At 43.8% G+C, this 19,395-nt stretch overlaps 1 protein-coding gene across 6 annotated transcripts in view; it reads left to right on the top strand.

Annotated features, from left to right (window-relative positions):
• Window positions 1-558: 558 nt before the first annotated feature.
• DSCAM (DS cell adhesion molecule) overlaps window positions 559-19,395 on the top strand; it is a 461,629-nt gene continuing 442,792 nt past the window's right edge. Inside the window, exons 1-2 of one of the 6 annotated variants that reach the window (XM_048966710.1) lie at window positions 581-655; window positions 11,547-11,624. In XM_048966710.1, coding sequence (XP_048822667.1) covers window positions 613-655; window positions 11,547-11,624 — 121 coding nt within the window. In that variant the 5' untranslated portion in view covers window positions 581-612. Of the gene's footprint in view, window positions 656-11,546; window positions 11,625-15,480; window positions 15,562-16,338; window positions 16,629-19,395 lie in introns of those variants that run through there. The other 5 variants (XM_048966701.1, XM_048966667.1, XM_048966682.1 and 2 more) reach the window with 5 other exon arrangements.

The following is a 19,395-nucleotide window of genomic DNA, read 5'->3' as shown; positions in this document are numbered from 1 at the left end:
TTTTTTTTGGTCAAATGAGAGAGCTGCCTTAAGACGGCAGAGGGCAGGGAGCGAGCAGGGCTGGCTTTGCCACTGAAGGGGAGCAGGGGAGCTTAGCAGCGAGGAGAGCGAAGCAGAGGAGAGGAGAGCAGAGGAGAGCGCAGCAGAAGAGAGCAGAGCACAGCAGAGCAGAGGAGCGATGTGCCCGGCCACCCGCCCGCCTGCCGCCGGGCCGACGGGCGCTGCGTGAGGAGCCGGCCGGCCGCGGGCTCGGAGCTGGGGGCTCGGGGCCGGCCGCCGCCGGGGATGCTCCCGTGCCGGCGCCGGAGGAGCCGCTCACCTGTGGCCCTGCCTGCGCGGCCCCGCGGGCGTCTCCCCGCGCCGAGGACGCACCTGGGCGCCGCGCCCCCGCCGCCCGCCCCCGCCGCCGGCCGCCTCTTCCCCCGCCCGAGAGCCGGGCGGCGAGCGTCGGCGGAGCCGCGGGGCTGCAGGCGGGGCTGAGCGCTCGCTGCGCGGACCGGCGGCCCCGCAGGCTGCCAGCAGCCCCCGGCCCAGGCGGCCGGACCCGGTGCGCGCTGCCTGGCGGCTCCGGCCCGGCCGTGGGCGCGGCGGGCGAGGGGGAGCGGCGGGGGCATGTGGATGTTGGCCGTCGCCTTGCTCCACAGCATCTCGCACGGTGAGTGCTGCCGGCACCGCGGGGCTCCCCTCCGGTCGTCGTTCCGCCGCGGGAGAGGGGAGCGGGCGGCGGGCTGGATGAGGAGCGCTGGGCGTGTGTGACTGTCGGGAGCGGGGCGAGAACGCTCCGCCACCATTTATTTAGCGAGGTGACATTCCCAGCGAGGTGACGTCCCGTAACTGAACCGGGCTGCTGCTAGCGGCGGAGTCACCTTCGCGGGGGGAGGTGCGAAGGAGTTGCCCCCGTCCCTTCTGCGTTCTGGAACAGCAGAAATAGCGAACTCTGCGCCGTTTGTCGCTCGGCGAAGGAGCTAACCTATGTGAAGCTCAGGTCTTCGTTTAACGCTGTCTTAAAAAGGTTGTATCTAATAGCAGTATGCGCTATTTCTGGTGGGCTGCATCTAACGGTTTCCTATTAATCCTTATGATGTAAAAATACATCTGCTAAGAAACCAAATTTAGAAGTAGCTTTTAAAAATATTTATCGCTTTTTCATAAGTATGTTTGCTAAAAGAAATAATTAGGCACAGAGGAAAATTCTGTTCTGGGGTTTAGAAGTATTCAGTCCTTGAGAATTCATTTCTTTATGATAACTATTGAAGCAAATAAGATCTTCCTCTCCTCCTTCATCCCGTCCCCCCCCCTGTTCCCCTCTGTCCCCCCCGTGCCCCCTTTCCCCCCACCCTTCTATTTCTCCCTCTTCACCCCTGGTTATTTAATCTTGTTTGGGTGAATTTTTTTTCTTCTTTACATGAGAAGTTTGTAGCACTTCGGCTGGATGTATAAATGAAGGCATTTTGCCATTTCCCCTCAAAGCTCTGCCAATACCTATCAGTCATGACCTGAAACAGCTGCTGATCACTTTTGAAAATTCCACTGAGTTTGGAGGTTTGTGATCTGAATTCAGAGATGAAAACTTAGAAATCTGCCCTTGTCATGCTGAAGATACCCAATGAAGATCCCAGTGTGTTAATTAAGGTTGAGAAACAGAGTTTGAATTAATGGCAAATGTAATCATAGTGACTTTTCTTCTTTGTAAGTATCAGCCAATAGAAAGCTCAAACTTCATGTGCAAAGAGAAGTTCATATTGTTGCAGTTTCCTCATTCTCAAGCAGTTCTCTTATTGTAATTTGAAAAAAAAAAACAAAAACTGAGCAATAAACTATCACTGAAATTTTAAACTTATACATCAGGGTGTTTCAAACATACTGAACAGTGATTTTTGAAAACTGAGTTACTGTTATCAATTAACTCTTTGATTACCCTTAACCTAAATGTGAGTTAGTGAAGTTTAGTGAGTCAGCCTTGAAACACGTTGGCAGCAGTAACTGAAGTGGTGACTGGCAGACCAGGAAAGACCAAAATAGTAAGAGTAAGAAGTCATTCTCTCAACGCTGCTGTGTAAGAGAGGCAGGAGATGTTATGCAAGATGTGTGCACCTTTTAAAGTCTTCGGGCTTATTGCTCAGCTGAAAAATGGTTAGAGTTCATTGTATTATGGTTCTATCATTTCAAAGAAAGACATAATAAAATCAGGCAGGATTCAGATATATGTAATAGGAGTGGGAAGATACTGTGTGAGAGGAATTCAAGGTTGGGAGAAAATAGTATACTTAAGGAAGAGATGAATTGGCAAGGGCATGATAACAATGCATGTACATGAATGTATAAAGTGGGCATCAGGAAATTGGGTGATAAACATTGCTGTTCTGTGCCTTGTGTTAAACAATCAAGTCTACCCCATCAGATGACTTCATCCTACACTGTTGCTACTGTATCTCAAAGTGTGGGGTGCCAGGTGGGGAATTTGTATTTATTTACTGAAACTCTGGGAGGAAAAGCTTTTTCAGTTACTGTCTGCTAACCCGCAGTCCTTTCCAGGCAAGGTTGGCAATCTCTCTCTCTCTCTCTTTTTGTTCCCCCCTACTGCAAAGGTGATATTTATGCTATTTACTTAGTAGCAGTGACTTTATAAGCAATCTCAGAGGAAAAACCCAGCTGTGGTAACTGTTGGTAAATGTATTTGTGTACACGCATACCTAAAAATAAGCAGTGGTGGTGAAGAGGCCATTGCTGACAGGTGGATGCACTTAAAGCAACAAAACCACTTGTATGGGAATTGCTGAGTCACAGCCTGAACCACTGATTGATCACCTGAGGCGAGCACTGAGTCAGCCACAGGAGCACAGGTGAAGGCAATTCAGCTGTGCTGCTGGAAGGGGTGGAGCCTGGCTGCACCTCTCCTAGACCCATTTAAGAGCTGGCTACCAGTGGGGAAGGATCTCTTCTGGAGATCTGCTCTGCTGGAGTTTTGTAAGTGAGCCCAGGGTAGGGGTAAGCTTTCTATCTATTCTCTTTTTGTTATCATGATCTGCTTTGCCTAACTCTCTTGTTTGTTTTGTAATTATAACATCTTAATATTCATTGATTATACACCACTCAAGGAAAGCTAGGCAAAAGTAACATGGCACCAATGTGACTTGTACCTTTTTTTTTTTTTTTTTTTTTTTTTAATCTCTGTGAAGAAAAATCAGTCATCTTGCCATAGAATCCATGAGAGGCTCTGGGAAATGCTGTCCAACCCTCTCTCCCCAAAGCAGAATTACATACGAGTGCAGGTTGCTTGGGACTGTGTCCCATCTGGCTTTCAACATCTGTGAGAAGGAGGGGGAGGGGGGTGCACTGGAATCTGATCATACAGTTTATTCCAACCCAAACCATTATGTGATTCTCTGGGAAACCTGCTACAGTGTTAGACCACCGTCAGTGGTTTTTGTTCTGTTTTTAAGAAAACCAAACCAAACCTAAAGTTCTCATGTGTAGATGGAGTTTCTTGTTTTCTCTTTGTGTCTGTTGCCTTTTGGTTGCTCACTGAATGCTACTGAGACGAGTCTGACTGCATCTTCTTTTCACTCTCCCATCAGTACATGTTCATAAGATTGCCACCAGAGTCTGTTCTTCTCCAGGGTGAACTGTTCCAGATCTCTTTGGCCTCTCTTCATACTTTTGACTGTTAAATCCCTTGACCATCTTTGTGGCCCTTCACTCAGCTCTCTTCACTATCTCTGTCATTGTTAAATGGAAAAACCCAGAACTTGTACACAGTATTACAGCTGTGATGTTGCCAGTGATTATATGATAATAATGATTTTTTTTTTTCTCTTCCTCTGATAGCAGTCCAATGTATGGGACTTAAATTTTACTTTACAGGGGAGCACTTCAGTGGACAGGATGCTCCGTGCCTTCTCTATTTCATACAGCTTTCTTCTAGTGCTGAAGACCTTTATAGCAGTGTATTATCAAACTTCTGTCATGAAGTATGTGGAGTTGCTTTCACTCTCCAACCAGTTTCTGCTTGTTTGCCAGATTTTCAGGCAAGTGCTTGTTATAGAATCCTCAGAGTTGGACAGGACCTCTGAAGGCCATCTAGTCCCACTCCTGCAATGAACAGAAACATCCACAGCTATATTGGCTTGCCCACAGCCTTATCCAGCCTCTCCTTTGAAGTCTCCAGGGATGGGAGATCAACTGCATCTCTAAGCAACCTGTTCCAGTGCATCACCACCCTCATCGTAAAAGATCTTTTTCTTATATCTAACCTAAATTTACTCTGTTTGAGCTTGAAAACATTTCCCTTTGTTCTATCACAACAGACGCTTCTAAAGGCTCCATCCCCTTCTTTCCCGCTGCTCCCCTTCAGATACTGAAAGGTTGCTATCTGATCACCTTAGTGCCTTCTCCAGGTAGAAAAGCCCCAGCTCTCTCAGCCTGTACTTGTAGGAGAAGTGTTCCATTCCATGGATCACTGTCATGGTTTTTATGATTTCTGTTATCAGCATTCCATGTCTTAATGTCACATAGTGCACTGGGAGTTAATGCTTCAATTCCAAGGGTTGTTGATATTTCTGGGTACCTGGCTCTCAGAGGAGGAGAACTACATCTCCCAGAAGACTTCACTATTCCATTTCTGTTTTCCATTGAGAGGGAAGGATAAAACTTCTCGCGAGACACAAGATTCTCCCTTTCTTTTTACTGCTTGTCTCTGCAGTGTGTACTCCCGAGATGTCTCACCTTCAGCATTAGAGTAAGGCCTTTAGTTTTGGACTTTCTCATTTATTTGCTTCAATTCCAATTATACTGTATTATCTTGCATTCCGCCATCGTATTTAGTAAATTAGTTTTCTCCCTTAGCTCATTGCCACTGTTTTGTTTTTAGGCTCCTCTTCCTTTTCCCTTTTTTTTTTTTTTTTTTTTTTTTCCCCCCCTGCTCTTCTATCTCTATCAGGACATGGGTTCAGTGTGTCCCTGCACCTCATTAGTCATTAGGAATTGGGTGGGACCAGGCCAAAATGTGACAGTCATTTTTGTGGCCCTTCTCTGGATGCACTCCAGTAGATAGATCCACATCTCTCCTGTACTGAGGACTCCCCATCTGGACACAGTACTCTAGGTGAGGTCTCACCAATGCAGAGCAGAGCAGCAGCATCACCTCACTTGCCCTCTGGTCACACTTTGGATGCAGCCCAGGACATGGTTGGCATTCTGGGCTGTGAGGGTACAGTGCTGGCTTATGTCTGGCTTCCCATCCATCAGTACCCTCAGGTCTTTTCTGGCTCAATTCTTTCATCCCTCAGCTTGTGTTGATAATGGGGGTTGCCTCAACCCAGGTGCAAGATCTTGTACTTAGATTTGTTGAACCTCATGAGGTTTGCCTGGGCCCACTGCTGCTCAAACCTGTCTAGGTTTCTCTGATGGCATCCCATCCTTTGGTGTGTTGACTGCACCTCACAGCTTGGTGTCATCACTGAACTTGTTGAGGGCACACTCTACCCCACTGTCAGTGTCACTGATGAAGATATTAAAGCATATCAGCCCCAGCACTGTTGGGAATACCACTTGTCATTGATCACCATCCGGACATTGAGCTATTGACCACCACTCTCTGGACTCAGTCCTGCAGTCAGTTCTTCATCCATTCTTGAACAGTCCATCTGTCAAATCCCCAGCTTTCCAATTTGGAGAGAAGGATGTTGTGGGCTACTGTGTCAAAGGCCTTACTGAAGTCACTTTTTTGCTCTTTTATAAGAATTTCTTGCCCAAAAGACAAATCTATGTCAGACTTCTTTAAATCCTTCTTGTGGGTTACTGTTACTTCAAAGCTCAGCAAAGCTTTGCTGCTTTGATCACTGCTCATCTTGCCTGATTTAAGGCATCAATGGTGTGAGTGACTTTAGCTGCTCTCTGTAGTTAATGGAGAGAGACACAGACACACAAAAACTGCATGTGTACAATTCCTTACTTTGGACAACCACTGTAAAATGAGAGAACTAATCTTAAATGTGCATACTCCTCTGTTCAGACAATTTCATTGGAGCTACGCAAGTGGCTGAGATGGGCCTGGACTTGAAAGGTATGAAGAAAGTCTGTATCTTTTTGCCTTATGGAAACATTTTCCATTAATGAAACTTATGTCTAGTATTCAAAAACAATGTAAATGCAATTTCCTCTATGGATCTTGTTTTCTCATTCTATAAATGTAAGCAATGATAGATTGGGGGTTGGAACTACATGATCCTTGGGGTCCCTTCCAACCCGGGTGATTCTGTGATTCTGTGATTCTGTGATTCGGGACATGTATTGTTGAGTCAAAATATTTGTACAGTGGTATATAAGAACATAGTTTCTTAGTGGTCTGTCACAAAATTACAGAATCACTTGAGTTGGAAGGGACCCTTAAAGCCATCTGGTCCAATTCCCCTGCAGTGAACAGGGTAACCTACAGCTACATCAGATTGCTCAGAGCCCCTTCCAGCCTGACCTTGAATGTCTCCAGGAATGGGTCGTCCACCAATACGTATAATAATGTCATAAAACGTATAAAGCATGGACAGGCATAAAAGAGTTAACAAACAAGGGGGGTCTCAGTTCATGTGACCACAGCTGGAAACAGCCAGGGAAGAGGCACAGACTTTGCATCTGGAATGTATTTGTAGAATTGGTAGAGTTGTGAAGAGCTGGCTTAGCAGTGGATCATCCTTGCTGAGAGAGACCTGGGATTCCTAAGGTCAGACTTTGTGGTTGCTTCTGCACTATGTGTGGTCTGCCTCCGTGAGCTGTTGGGGTTCTTTATTTTTGTTTTCCGTCTCCTCTCTTAGATTGTCTCTCTTCACCAGAATACCTCCAGCCTAAAGCTTTCACGAAGACCTCCTCTGATATCATATTATCAAATGTTTATGATCTGACAGTGAGTAGTCTTTGTCATCAAATGGAAACAAGAACTTTTTATGGGGGGGAGGGGGAGAAAGACAGAAAGCTATTCAAAGGCGAGATTCACTTGTCATATAGAAAGACTGTATGGTGTGAAGAAAAAAAATCTTCCATATGTTGTGTGCCTTTCTCTTGAAGGCAAATGATGGCATATCAGAAGGAACATCACCAACGCAGATGTGTGAATGGGGAAAGTCTGGTTTTACTTTGTGCTCCTTACTCATAGAGCAGGCCATCTGGAAAACCTGTGGCAGTCTGCTTTTGTTCTTGCTGTATAATCTATGATAACAAGTTGGCAAAGAAAGTGTTCTTCACAGGCTTCCCTGATGTAACCTTCTCAAAGAGCAGCCTGGAACCTTTGATGCAAGAAACACTTGTGGCCAAACCATTTTATGACATCCACACCAATAACTCAATGGAAGCAGGAAGAAAAGCAGATGGAAGGGCTACCATTGCCCCACATGAGTAAATGCAATTTATATCTTGTTTCCTTTCCTCATTTTAACACCCTCCCCCAGCAGGCTGTTGCTTGGCAACCCTGCCTCCTTGCTCTACAGCTGCTCTGCATCTCTTCTCCCCCTGGCCTTCGGTCGCAGTGGGGCTGGGAGGAGGCATGTACAGTGGTTTGTGAGCAGAGATGCTGCCTCTTCATCAACACTTGGGTAGGAGGCACATAAGGAAGTTGGGAGAGCATAGCATTTTCTGAGGCATGGAAAGCTCTGCTCTTCCTGTTTCCTTCTGTGTGCTGACTCTCTGTCCAGAAGGGTATTGGCTCAATAATTCCATTCTCCTTTTGTTTGTGGTTGCTATTCTGTGTAAGCCAGTGGCATCTGGGGCAGGTAACAGAGGGCAGGATTGGTTTCAGGGCCAGAGGTGGACTTCTTCTCACATAGTCACAGTCCCTCATGCATTGCATGGTGATTTTATTAGTACTAAAATCAGATCTGTAGAGATATGAAACTATTGTGGTTTTTTTTTTGTCATCGTTGTTGTTTTTCAATAAGGCCTTATGGAAATTGCAGTACTTATATTTTCCTTCTCCCCGTCCCCTCCTCTTTTTTTTTTTTTTTTAATAAGAAGCATCTCTGTATATGTACATGCCCATATTTAAACTCAGAGTAGCCTATATTTCTTGGAAAATGCTATGACTCCTAATCCAAGTAATCAGGAATCAGATTTGAAGGTGAAATAGCACTCTTGACTCAGCCATTTCATGCTGGAACATTATGATATGTACTGTATGGCATAGCTATGCCTATGATTTCAATATATGCAATTCATTCCATCATATCTTGGCACTAAAATCATCTCATGCTTTGATCTTTAATGTCTTTTTGTTATACATACATCAGGAACACAAAGGGTTTAACTTCAGTTCATCTTCAGACTTTTAAATGGCTATCAGCAGTGCCACATTTCTTGTATGTCATGTTAGACTACTTTCCCTTACGAGAACCAATTAGTACCAAAAGAAGCCTTTCTGCCCTTCTACAAGACTCTTTTTTCACCCTAGACTGTTTTCTGATATCTTGCATACTGTGTCCCTGGCTTTTATCTATAGCAATCTTACATGTTCCTTATACCCCCTACCCCAGTCCTTTCTATCATAGGAACAAACTGGTCTGTACGAATATATAAATATTAAATAATTATTTTTCCTAGCTTCCCCCCTCTGTAAGAGAAAATTATTTTGGCTATCAATTCTTTAAATGAGTAAAAATCTTACCTTCCTGATTGTTTGTAAGTGGAATGCAAAAAGAATTACAGAAAGCAAGAAAAAAAAAAGAGAAAAAAAATTATTGCCCTGTGTATTAATGTTGTTTTAAATAGAAAAGTCTGGTATCCTCTCTAGAAAACATGAATCACACATGCTGTGTTAAAATCCTTCCCACAGACTGGATTTTTCCATGCCTTGCCATAGCATGGTTTTCTAAGAAATATCTCTGTCAGGTCCTCTTCTCCTTTTCTCTAATAATATTTTGATCAATTTCAGTTTGAAAAACATAGTTATGTCACTGCATCTGTATGTGTATAAATGTTTACCTGAGCAGAGAGGCTGACTCTAAGTTCCTGAAGGCAATGGAAAATAAATAGGCATCTGAAAATCCAAATGTTCAGAGAAAATTCTTTATTTTCCCCACCAATTCTGTGTTCGCAGCATCACTTTAGGGGTTGGCTTGCTTGTTCACATCTTCCAAATGTTGGAATGAGCTGCAGGAGAAAAGACTAGCTGCAAGCACCAAAAAAAAAAATAATTTTTTTGTGTTTTCGAGCTTAGTAGGTAGAAATGGTCTACACTGTTTTGTGAGCAGCTGCATACCAAGACTGAATGGTTAATTGTGTGCATGCTGTAAGGACAGGTCAGGCGAGAGAGCACATTTTTGCCAGTTAACTGTACTCTTGTATGTTATCACTTTAGAGTTGTCAGTGGCTTCTGATGAAAGCTAGGAAGCAAACTGTACTTACCCCTAATATTTTAAGGGGTGGACTAGATAGCATGTGTTAGTACTGGTGCCTCTCCAAAAATGTATATGAATGTTCAGATTTCTTGGCCATCTTGAGTATCCCTAGCTTCATAGTAATAAACAACATTTCAGTGAGTGTTTTCATAATAGCACTTAAAGAAATAGAAATTGCTTTTAAATTCTTAGGAGTCTCAAGGAAAATATTTAATTTTTGCAGCTTGTTCTGATTAAAATGGCTGACTGTGAGCTTATAAGCATTAAGCTTGGTAGCCAGTGAACATCAGAAGGTTTAGCAATTGGTTTTGACAAGCATTCAACATTTATCTGAATCTTACTAGTATCAAATCGGGCATGAAGTCCTGTGAGGAAAACCTGTTCTCACAAGGCTTTTGATTCTCCTACTTGCAGACTGATGGAAATGACTGAAAGGGTTACCCACCCTTGATTTTCTTCTCCTCTTAACCCCTGGTCCCTTTACCACCCTTTGATTGCATCTTACTTCATAATGATTCTAGTAACAAAAAATCTGAATCACCAGAAAATTTGTAGAAGAGCTGTACAAGCTTGCATTCAGCTTTAGAATAGATTTGATTTAGAAAGAAGCTGAGAGCTGAATGCTTTGGAATGGTATTCATGAGGGCTGCTCTGAAAGTAATGCCTCCTATTTTTTATGATGTTGGTTTATGACATCTGAGGTGAATGTTGTGGTAGAGGCAGTAGAGGTTGAACCTTCCTGCCAGTATCCCATTACATTTTGTTGCCATGTGACAGATGGCAGCAGTGGGGCAGTCTGACCCAGTGGCATCTGCCATAGAAATGCAAATGAAGCAAAGGTGTGAATTCCTCCTGCAGGAAAAAAAATGGCACTCATTGGCATTGATCAGTGCTTGTTGAACACTAATGCAGACAAAACAGTGGATGTGAACACAGTGAGGTGTGGCTGGTGTGTTTTAGCAGTGGTTCAACCAGGAGTTTGAAAGACAAGTATAAAAGTTTGTATAAAAGACCATATAAAAGTTTGCCAGGACCTGTTGAACAAATATGTGTCTGATGGTGATAGTTTCCTAGATCATGTCACTACCAGCGATGAGAAGTGGTATCACCACTATGGTCCATTGACAAAACAGCAGTCCATGGTGTAGTGACATGTGAATTCCTTGTGGAAGAAGTTTAAGATGTAGCCCTTGGTGAGTGAAGTGATGTGCACAGTCTATTGGAATATGAAAGAGGTGATCCTTCCGGGTACTCTGGAACCCCAACAATCCACAAAATCTAATGACTATACTTGAGCTGAAGGCTCAAACTTCCAGAGTCAGGGCAGAAAAGATAACATTTCTTGTAACTTGATAATGCCAGGTCCCGTACCAGTTTGAAAACTGTAGAGTGCATTGTCAGCCTTGGCTGGACTGTCCTACTACACCCACCATATAGTCCAGATTTGGCTCCTTCTGAGAAGACTTACATCTGTTTGGGGTGATGAAAGATGCATTGTGTAGCTAATGGTGCTGACTATATTGAAAAACGGTGTTTAATATCTGAGAATTTACTCTATTAAATAGTGCTATTGCGTTTTTGTATCTGTTGTAGTTTCCATGGAAATGGACAGGAGGCATTACTTTCAGCACAACCTACGTATTTCGGATAAATATTTGCAAATCCTTTACATAGCTCCTTTTCACGTGCTTTCATTAAAAAGGGAAAAATAATTGCATACTAAAATGCTCCAGGCTTTGTTTCTTTACTATTGCCATCTCATGGTTAATGTTTCTGCTCTGCTTTTTTTGCTTGTTTTAAGTACTACAGCTGGGACTACAGCTCCCTTTTCAGTAGAAATAAACTGGAAATGATGTTATTGAAATTCAAATTTTAACTAAATTTAATAAAGTTGGTTTACTTGGATGACAGCCTCTATCAGTTATTTTTACCTGGTCTACAAAATAGAGACTATATTCTTTCTGATAACTGTGCTAGAAGGATGTAGTCAAGAAGACTACAGTCAAAGAAGGGCATCATAAATGAGGAGACGCAGAATGATTTAGAAACTGAGGGATAGGTGTGCCAGCACATCACCTCTTCTGGAAACTGGAGTCAACCAGTCATTTAGAATCTTGCTTCATGCATGTTCAATATTTTTTTTTTTTCTTTTTTTTTCTCCTCCAGGTCTTCTGACTGAGAACTTCCTCTCTCATCATGTTTTCCCTTCACTTCTTCTTTCCCTTCACTTCTCTCATCCCTCAGGTACTTCTTAAACTATTTTCGAAGCTGAAGTTGCAGATCAGTTTGTACATCCTGAGTGACAATAAGGGCCTCTGTTTTGATAGCTGAATGCTTCAATGGCAGACCGAGGTCCCTAAAGCCCAAAGCCTATGGAGCTATCCATGATCTAAATAGAACCAATTACTGCTGATGTCCAGCACAGTCTCTCCTTAGAATATTCCTCTGTTTTAAAAATCCAAATCAATAAGGGTTTACTGTATACAGGCCATTTTATATCTTTTCTTTGAAAAATGAATTTTCCTGCAAGGCTAAATACAGAAGTTATGATCTTGATACTACCTCTTCCAATGTTGAAATGTGAAATATTCATCTTTTTGGGGTGGGGAAAAAAAAAAACAAACACCAAAAAGCAACAACAAACCACCACCAAGAAAAAAAATCCCAACACAGAAAATTCCATAAATTTCCAACAAGATCTGTAGGGACAATTAAACAATGGGACAGGTTAACCTGTGGAGTCTCCTATGTTGGTTATATTCAGAAGCCATGATCATGGCCAAACCTACTCTTGGTGGCCCTGCTTGAGCAGGGGATTGGATCAGGTGACATCCAGAGACCACAATCATTTCTTTTATATCCTCTTGCTACATATGACTGTATGATGTATATACATTCCAAAAGTGGTTTGCAGATCTTGCCATTTAGCACTTTTCAGGTTTGCATAACTGAAAGTTAATGGCTGGGCTGGTTAACATCAGAATGACCGTGCTAATGGTATTTCTCTAAATATTTGTGTTGGTGGCTGAGAACATAGCACATCGTGAATGTATATGGCCAGAACTGTTCCAAGTTATGTTGATGTTCTGGATGCTCCTTTGGAACCTGATGGCTCAGATGCGCAGTTTTGTTCTGAGGTCCTAATATAGCAGTCTTCTGCTTGTGCTTTCTGCATTATAATGTTAAGTGTTCAAGTTACATTTGGCTGGTGTATAATGCTGACATGTCTTTGTTAATATCAAGAGGTCATTCTCAAAGAGTCTGCGTGGTAGCTGCAGAAAGCTTGAAAGTAAGGATGATCAACTTGATACAGTCAACCAGTACAAGAACTAAAGCTAGTTTAAGAGCTTAATTTAAGGTTGATGTAAGATTTTTGGTCCTTAACTGCAGTTACAGCTGTAATTGCATGGGATTATTATTATTTTCCCAGAGAAGATATAATTACGTGCAAATTCTAAATGAGTTATCTTGCTGGAAAATTATTTGAATTTGTTTTAGGAAGAACTCAGCAATTTCCATCCACCTAATCTGGATAATATCGCTCATATTTATTCATATAGAAAACCATAGAAAGGACTCTTTTGAGTTGATGACCCTGAATAACCCTGTTTGCAATTGATGCTGGGTCATCCTTGATTTTTCAGACTTGAAAGATGATATTCTGACTGACTGCATGTACTCTGAGTGGAAGTTATCATATAGTCCCATTTCTCCACTTGGACAGATTGCTTAATTTTGTTTTGTTTTCTGTCAAGTTATTTGCTGTGCAGCAGAACTAGTGAACCCTGCTTTCATGCCATAGTGTGTCCAGCCTTCCCTTCCTTAAATCTAGCTCAGAGCTACGTATGAATATACTGCGTAGTTGGCTGGTGGCTTAAAAAAAAAAAAAAAGTCCTATACCCACTGAAAGTTGGTTTCTTGCCTTTCAGAACCACGAAGAAATCAATTAGGCTTACTTTGTCTGCTGTTAGTGCTTAAAATACCTTGAAACTTAATGAAATTCACTTAGAATTCCTGAAATGAAACTGAAGTTTATCAAAGGCTTCCAGAGTTAGGCAGATGAGAAAAGGAGGTAGAAAGGTATAAGAAGGTATATTTATTCTGTGTGGTATAACACTGCATCTTTTAAGCCCAAAGCTTGATGGGCTTCAAAATGGGAAACAAAGCAATTCTGAAAGAGCTGCAAGAACTTCTCCAAAACACTCTCAGATGAATACTTAGGCATTTCTGCTTCTCACTAGCTCTCTTCTAAGCAAAGAGATTTAAAATAATTGTCATTTTTAACAGAGCTTCACTTCTGGTAAAAGCATTTTTTTTTTTAAACTTTCTCCTTTCCTCAGTACATTTGTACTTTTTCTTTTATTTTTATGTATTTATTTAATGTTCTCCTATAAGCATCAGCTATTCTTTCTCACTGAATTACTTTCCTGGTTACGTTTTTGCCTTGAGGGCAGCTATGAGCAGCTCTTCATGCCTGGCGATGGTCTCAGCTCTCTGACTTTGGGGCTTCAGTGCCTTCTGGCTGACATCCCAGTCAAAATGTGGTGCAGGGCACATCCGTAATGGAGTTCGCCGTGTTTCAGTTCTAACTTTGGTTTTCTCAAGAATTAGAATGGAAGGCTTGTATGGGGCTTTGCAAGGTCATTTTGGTCAGTTCTATTATGTCTTTAGAAATGGCTTCAGACTGATTTTTCCTTCCTATCAGGCTGTCTTGCTGAACTCTCTGCTTATGTTCACCCAACGTATTATGGAGGGGCATCCATTCTTGGGTTGCACTGTGGAGAAATAAGATTGAATTTTGTAAGGATGGCTACCTCTGCTTGTACATAATGTTTATTTATGTATTTTTAAATTAATGATGTTGACTCCATGGATTCTAGAGATCTGTTACTAACCCCTATATGGTGATGTCCTATAAAGGCCCCTAAATGGAAGGTTATCCTGCTTGGTACTGCATGGGGGTTCTGTGGGTTGAGATGCTTTAGGGCTTTACTGTGTATGCTTTTCATCTTATGGCTTTAGCTCAGAGTAGCCCTAATGCTGTTATGTATTTCAGTATATTGATCTATTTTTTTTCCAGCTGTTTTCGTTTAATATATTTTCACTTTTTCCCCCCTCCCCTTATCCTTGTTAGACCAGCCTTTACATCATGAAAGAAAGAATAGATGCAGAAAATGCTTTGGGTAGAGAAAGAGTAAATTGCAGTCTCTCTACAGGGGGGAAGAATTTGTTACCACAGAAAAAGAAACACATGAATGGCTGAACTGTAAGCAGTGGGCAATGTCGATGTTTTTCCCCCTCTCAGTTTTGCAGACTCCCAGTCCATCCCCGGCTGCGCTCGCCTGTCAGGGCTGTGACCTTCCAGAAGGGCCCCCTCCTCCGGTCCCCCCCACCCGACGTGTCACCACATTAGTCACATACAACTCAGCTGATGGCAAACGGCCGCAGTTCAGCCAACTATTGAAAGGCAGGATCTTCCGCTGCGTTCTTCTATTGGTCTTGTTTTTTTTTTTTTTTTTTTTTTTTTTTTTCGCCGCGGAGACTTGGTGCTGCTTTAAGACTGCAGAGGGCAGGGAGCGAGCGGGGCTGGCTTTGCCACTGAAGGGGAGCAGGGGAGCTTAGCAGCGAGGAGAGCGAAGCAGAGGAGAGGAGAGCAGAGGAGAGCGCAGCAGAAGAGAGCAGAGCACAGCAGAGCAGAGGAGCGATGTGCCCGGCCACCCGCCCGCCTGCCGCCGGGCCGACGGGTGCTGCGTGAGGAGCCGGCCGGCCGCGGGCTCGGGGCTGGGGGCTCGGGGCCGGCCGCCGCCGGGGATGCTCCCGTGCCGGCGCCGGAGGAGCCGCTCACCTGTGGCCCTGCCTGCGCGGCCCCGCGGGCGTCTCCCCGCGCCGAGGACGCACCTGGGCGCCGCGCCCCCGCCGCCCGCCCCCGCCGCCGGCCGCCTCTTCCCCCGCCCGAGAGCCGGGCGGCGAGCGTCGGCGGAGCCGCGGGGCTGCAGGCGGGGCTGAGCGCTCGCTGCGCGGACCGGCGGCCCCGCAGGCTGCCAGCAGCCCCCGGCCCAGGCGGCCGGACCCGGTGCGCGCTGCCTGGAGGCTCCGGCCCGGCCGTGGGCGCGGCGGGCGAGGGGGAGCGGCGGGGGCATGTGGATGTTGGCCGTCGCCTTGCTCCACAGCATCTCGCACGGTGAGCGCTGCCGGCACCGCGGGGCTCCCTGCCTTCCTGGCGGCCGGGGAGGGGAGCGGGTCGCGGTTATGCCTTTTGTGCTGTCCGTGCCGGCGGGAGGAGGGCGAAGCCGCGCGGCGGTCATTGAAAGTCGCTCACCTCGCGGAGGGGCAGCCCCGAGCCGACCCGCGCCGCCGCGCCTCCTCCTGCGGCACGAACCGGGGCTGTCGGGCGGGCACGGAGCGCTCGTGCTGCCCTTCCTCCTGGAAAAGTGCGGAATTTCGCTAAGTGCCGCGTCAGTCCGTCCGAGTGCGCGGAGACCGGTGGGAGGAATCGCATCCTGAGCGTTCGCACCGAGAGATTTCTGCCTTTGACGTTCGGTGTTTCGTCCTTCCATGCTTTCGCCTGACCGTTTCTTTTTCTTCTTTATTTAAATTTGAGACTTCTGAATGATTTTCTTTTCAACGTTTCGCTACTTGCTCAGTGGTGTAGTTTTTTTTTTTTTTTCTTTTTTTTTCTCCTTGTTCACTTATGTAAAAATATGCACGGCTAAGCATGACATCATCTGCAAATGTTGAAGAGAGTCAATTATAAAGTTAGCGGGGGGAAATTGGAAGGGAGAAGTGAGAAGGGTAAACCTGACCTGTTTATTTTCTCTTCGTTCTGCAGGCTGCTTCACATACACTTTATGTAGCTCCTGGGTTTTATCTTTTAAATAGTGGATGGGGGTCTTTTGGAACACTTGGGTATGTGTGCCTGAAAGCTGTTGTGGGAAAACGTGTTTAAATTGCGTAACTTTTATTAAGATCTATGTTAGCAGTGCAGTTTTAGGGACAGAAAACCAGTTATGTCATAGTGCGTGATTCCTGCTATTCCATTCCATTGCCTACTTCTCAGATTTGAGCACATAGCATTGCCTGCAACACATAACATCCTGACAGTTAAAACAGAAAGATTAAACACACCGTTTCCAGGCAAAGCAGGTGTGAGGGGAAAATGTTTCTTGTATTGAATGGATGGGAGAGAAGCACGGGGCAAAAGTATAAGGTTATTCTGGAAGATACGAATAATTGAGCCTGTGGCAGAAGGTGAGGAATGGATGGTGGCTGAGGGTGCCTTCACATCTCCTTAAGTATACGCTGGATGAGAAAATGCATTGACAGGCATGGCCAGTCCAGCGCAGCTAGCTGGATAGGTCATAAATCAGGAGGTGAATCTTAAGCATGTGTTTGCAGCTATCTTAAAATATTCTCATGTTCTGAGTATTGCCAAATGAAGAATGATTGAAAATCCCCAAATTTTAAGCTTGAATTTCTTTTTTTTTTTTTTTTTTTTTTGGCATTTCATCTCATAGTGAGACGACTGCAACAAGTTCTGATGTTAAGGGGTTATTTATTTAATTGCAGTTATGTATTTGTTGTCATCAGGCAGCACTCCATCCTTTCTCCATCCTTTTGAGGCAGATGCCTCAGATGGAGAGATCTGCTATTAGTGAGACAGAATCAGTCCAAAAGTGTGTTCTTTCACCAGTGCTATTCTGTTAAACCTCAATTTGCATAGAAAGGAACCCAGCGTCTGTCCAGAAATCTTACATTCTTCTTTTTCTTTTTTTTTCTTTCTTTTTTTTTTTTTTTTTTTCCCAGAAAGAAGAGGCATATGTTTTTATGTCTGCTGTACTGATGCTATAAATGACACGATCTAAGTTAGGCAGTCTCCCTCTCACCCAAAAGGTTTTGAAAATCAGAATGATTTTTGCTTTGTAAGGTTGAAGTGGTATGAAAATTGCTCTCACTTACTCCTAATTTATGAAGTCAATAGCAATTTCTCTTTCAGTATCCTTGTGTTTTTGGACCAAAGGCGGACACAAATTTGCATTCCAAGTATTTTTCTGTTTCCAGCAGTACAAAATGTAAATGATCTGTCCATCTGCGTAGATTCTGTAGTGCCACACGGCAACGTTTACATGCTTGTGGACCCAGGTTACTAAAATAAAATCCTTGCTATATGATGGCACTTTAAGATAAAAACAGAATACTTAATGGATGGGTCAGTAATCCTTTGCAAACTTGAATGTTTCTGTTTTGACATCATTCCTGATGTCAAAATGTGTATGTATTCAGGACCTTTCTAAAGGCAAATTTTGAACATGGCGCCTACCTTCATGTTAAGTGCTGCTAATAAACAAAGCCAAGTGGTTCAAGCCTTATTTAATTTAAACTACCGGATCAGAGTCACGAGTCAGAGAGCAGTATTTTTAAAGGACTTCAGGTTTTAATGCAGTGTCATATCAGATATGTATCTTCTTGAAGGAAATGACTGCGTATATAAATAGAAATGTCACATATATATTTATTTTCATTATTCTATCTATATCGGTATCTGAACTCCATTGTGTGAGAGGCTGTGTTCTTTTATGACTATATCTTAGTGTTTGGGGGGGGGGGGGGAAGTACTATTGAAGCTTCTACCATTGCCTTTTCTGAACTCCTTATAAAGCCATGCCATGTTAGCTTGAAGCACAGGAACATGTATGCTTGGTTTTCAACCATGTCATCTCATTCTGTCTTTAATTTAAAAATGTTGTATTGTTCATGTTTGTATTCTGTTTTTCTTTTTTGTCTTTTTTCTTTTTTTTTTCTTCCCCTTTCTGAGCTGGGAGATAGCTTAAAAAAAAAAATTCACACATTGTAGGTTTAACCCTGTAGTTGTCATCTTGGGCTGTATTTCCACTGAAGGTAATGGAAACTCTCTGAATAACAATAGCAAGCTTGGCCCCCATATTTCCCTGCAGTCACTCAGCACAATGCATTTTGTCAAATTAGATATGAATGGTGTTACTGGGTAGGCTTCATGTCTGTAAAGCAGCTTCCTTCTGGGGACAATAAAACACTGACATGCTGTTACATCCAATTAGTATTTCTGGAACCTGAGACAAAACCTTCCCAAATACCCTGTTAAAATTCTTCGATTTTATAAAGGCTTCAGACGGTCAGAGCTGTGAGTTTCTTAAAATACAGGTAAACAGGTACTGTTAACCAGAAATGCATTGCATCCTTGGTGTGTGCATGGGGCGATACAGGCATCAGTGGGAGCTGTGCAGCTGAATTCACCACTTGGAAAACCTGAGTCATGCTCAGCTACAAGCCTGAGCAGTACCTGGAGTTACCTTCAGGATTGCTGTACCTGTGCTGCCTTCCGTGTTTCTGCACCTACGTGTTCCAGGGGCATGTGCATCCATTAAACAGCACTGGTGGAGAAGGTCTGCTGTAGCCTGGTCACAGCCAGGAAGAGGGCATTTCCTTGTCAGAAGGGAGAGCAGAATAGGAGAGCAGTCTCCTTCAAATCTCCTGACTGTAATTACTGTGATAAAGTTAGCTCAGAATTAGGGTGTCCTGCTCCAAAATGAGTATCATTCAGCAGGGTTTAATTCTTGGCACAGGTGTGCTGAACCTGTTTGCAGGCTTCTTTCTGGCTGTGTTTCTTGTGTGCTGAGTGCCTGGTGCTGTTCTGCCGAAATGAAGGGAGCATCAAGAGATGATCAATGCAGTACGGATAGTATGAAAAATAAATTCCCCCTTAAGCAATTTTTTGTTTGAATCTTTAAGTCCAAAGCGTACCCGTCCCTTTTCGCCCACTATGCCCAGCCATACAGGCTTTCATAGTGCAGCAGAGCACAAAGAAAGGAGCTCAGCACAGAGCTGGGAGCAGGGTTAGCTGGAGGAGGAGCGGGGAGGGCAGCGAGGTGCCAGTGGCACTCTCCAAAGAAAATGGTGACTCGGTGTCAGAAAAGAAATATTTAAGGAAGAGAGCAAATGGTCTCTCAAGTCCTTGTAGAAACATGCTGTGCTGTGTGCA

This window comes from Lagopus muta, chromosome 1, assembly GCF_023343835.1.
Source record: "Lagopus muta isolate bLagMut1 chromosome 1, bLagMut1 primary, whole genome shotgun sequence".
Classification (NCBI taxonomy): domain Eukaryota; kingdom Metazoa; phylum Chordata; class Aves; order Galliformes; family Phasianidae; genus Lagopus; species Lagopus muta.
Note: the sequence above shows the minus strand (reverse complement) of the source record. Positions and strands in the feature narration are given on the sequence as shown.